Source organism: Orcinus orca, chromosome 19, assembly GCF_937001465.1.
Source record: "Orcinus orca chromosome 19, mOrcOrc1.1, whole genome shotgun sequence".
Classification (NCBI taxonomy): Eukaryota; Metazoa; Chordata; class Mammalia; order Artiodactyla; family Delphinidae; genus Orcinus; species Orcinus orca.
In genome coordinates, this window is record NC_064577.1 from 44,348,730 (window position 1) to 44,350,629 (window position 1,900).

General features: G+C 41.0%; 1 protein-coding gene across 1 annotated transcript; it reads left to right on the plus strand.

The window, feature by feature from the left end:
- The first annotated feature begins 209 nt into the window (after nt 1-209).
- Nucleotides 210-685, plus strand: LOC125962191 (60S ribosomal protein L22-like). Its single transcript, XM_049702552.1, has one exon. The coding sequence runs from the start codon at nt 229-231 to the stop codon at nt 661-663; it is 435 nt and encodes a 144-aa protein (XP_049558509.1). The 5' UTR covers nt 210-228; the 3' UTR covers nt 664-685.
- Nucleotides 686-1,900: the final 1,215 nt, after the last annotated feature.

Here is a 1,900-nt window from a genome sequence, read left to right on the forward strand (position 1 = left end):
ATTATACTCCAATAAAGATCTATGAAAAAAATGGACAAAGAGCCTGAATAGACATTTTTTCAAAGAAGACATACAAATGGCCAACAGATACATGAATACTTGCTCACATGACTAATCATCAGGGAAATGCAAATCAAAACCACAATGAAATATCACCTCACATCTGTTAGGATGGCTAGGATGGCTATTATCAAAAAGATAGAGGGCTTTTCTGCCTCCGCTGCGGCGATGGCGCCAGTGAAAAAGCTTGTGGTGAAGGGGGGCAAAAAAAGGAAGCAGGTCCTGAAGTTTACTCTTGACTGTACCCATCCTGTAGAAGATGGAATCATGGATGCGGCCAATTTTGAGCAGTTTCTTCAGGAAAGAATCAAAGTGAATGGAAAAGCTGGGAATCTCGGAGGAGGTGTTGTAACAATCGAAAGAAGCAAAAGCAAGATCACTGTAACTTCCGAGGTGCCTTTTTCCAAAAGGTATTTGAAATATCTCACCAAAAAATATTTGAAGAAGAATAATCTCCGTGATTGGTTACGCGTAGTTGCTAACAGCAAAGAAAGTTACGAATTACGTTACTTCCAGATTAATCAAGATGAAGAAGAGGAGGAAGATGAGGATCGAAACTCAGTTATCTGGAGTATTTTGTATGAATTCTTAAATAAAATTTAGGAAACAAAACAAAAAAAAAAAAGATAGAGGGGGCTTCCCTGGTGGCGCAGTGGTTGGGAGTCTGCCTGCCAATGCAGGGGACAGGGGTTCAAGCCCTGGACTGGGAAGTTCCCACATGCCGCGGTGCGGCTGAGCCCATGTGCCACAACTACTGAGCCTGCATGCCACAACTCCTGAAGCCCGCATGCCTAGAGCCCGTGCTCCGCAACAAGAGAAGCCACCACAGTGAGAAGCCCGCGCACTGCAATGAAGAGTAGCCCTCACTCACTGCAACAAGAGAAAGCCCCCGCGTGGCAACGAAGACCCAACGCAGCCAAAAATAAATAAATAAATAAATTTATTTAAAAGAAAAAAAAGACAGAGATAACAAGTGTTGGTGAGGATGTGGAGAAAGGAACCATTGTACACTGTTGATGGGAATGTAAATTTGGACAACCATTATGGAAAAAAGTATTGGGGCTTCTCAAAAAATTAAAAATGGAATTATCATACGATTCAGTAATCCCTCTCCTGGGTATATATCCAAAGGAAATAGAATCAGTATCTTGAAGAGATATCTGCATTCTCATGTTTGTTGCAGCATTATTTACAATAACCAAGATATGGAAACAACCTCAGTATCAATCCATTGACCAATGAATGGATAAAGAAAATGTGATGCGCACACACACACACACACACACACACACAGAAATATTATTCGGCCATAAAAAAAGAAAGATATCATGCCATTTGCATCAACATGGATGAACCTGAAGGACATTAAGAGAAATAAGCCAGCCACAGAAGACAAATGTTGTGCGATCTCACTTATATGTGGAATCTAGAAACGTTGAACTCACAGAACCAAAGAGTAGAATGGTGGTTGCCAGACACTGAGATGTAGGGGATATGGGGAGATGTAGGGGATATGGGGAGATGTTGGTCAAAGGGTACAAACTTTCAGTTATAAGATGAATAAGTTCTGGGGAACTAATGTACAGCATGGTGATTATAATTAATAATAGTGTATTGTATACTCTGTACTTGCTAAGAGTAGATCTTAAGAGTTCTCACCACAAAAACCAAAAACAAATAAACAAACAAACAAAACTATGTGAGGTGAGGGAATTCCCTGGTGGTCCAATGGTTAGGACTCCGTGCTTTCACGGCTGAGGACACAGGTTCAATCCCTGATCAGGGAACTAAGATCCCGCAAGCTGTGTGGAGTGGCCAAAAAAAAAAAAAAAAACTATGT

Excerpts from the sequence above, each read along its gene's own strand:
- LOC125962191 (XM_049702552.1), top strand. The coding sequence starts at position 229 with ATGGCGCCAGTGAAAAAGCTTGTGGTGAAGGGGGGCAAAAAAAGGAAG.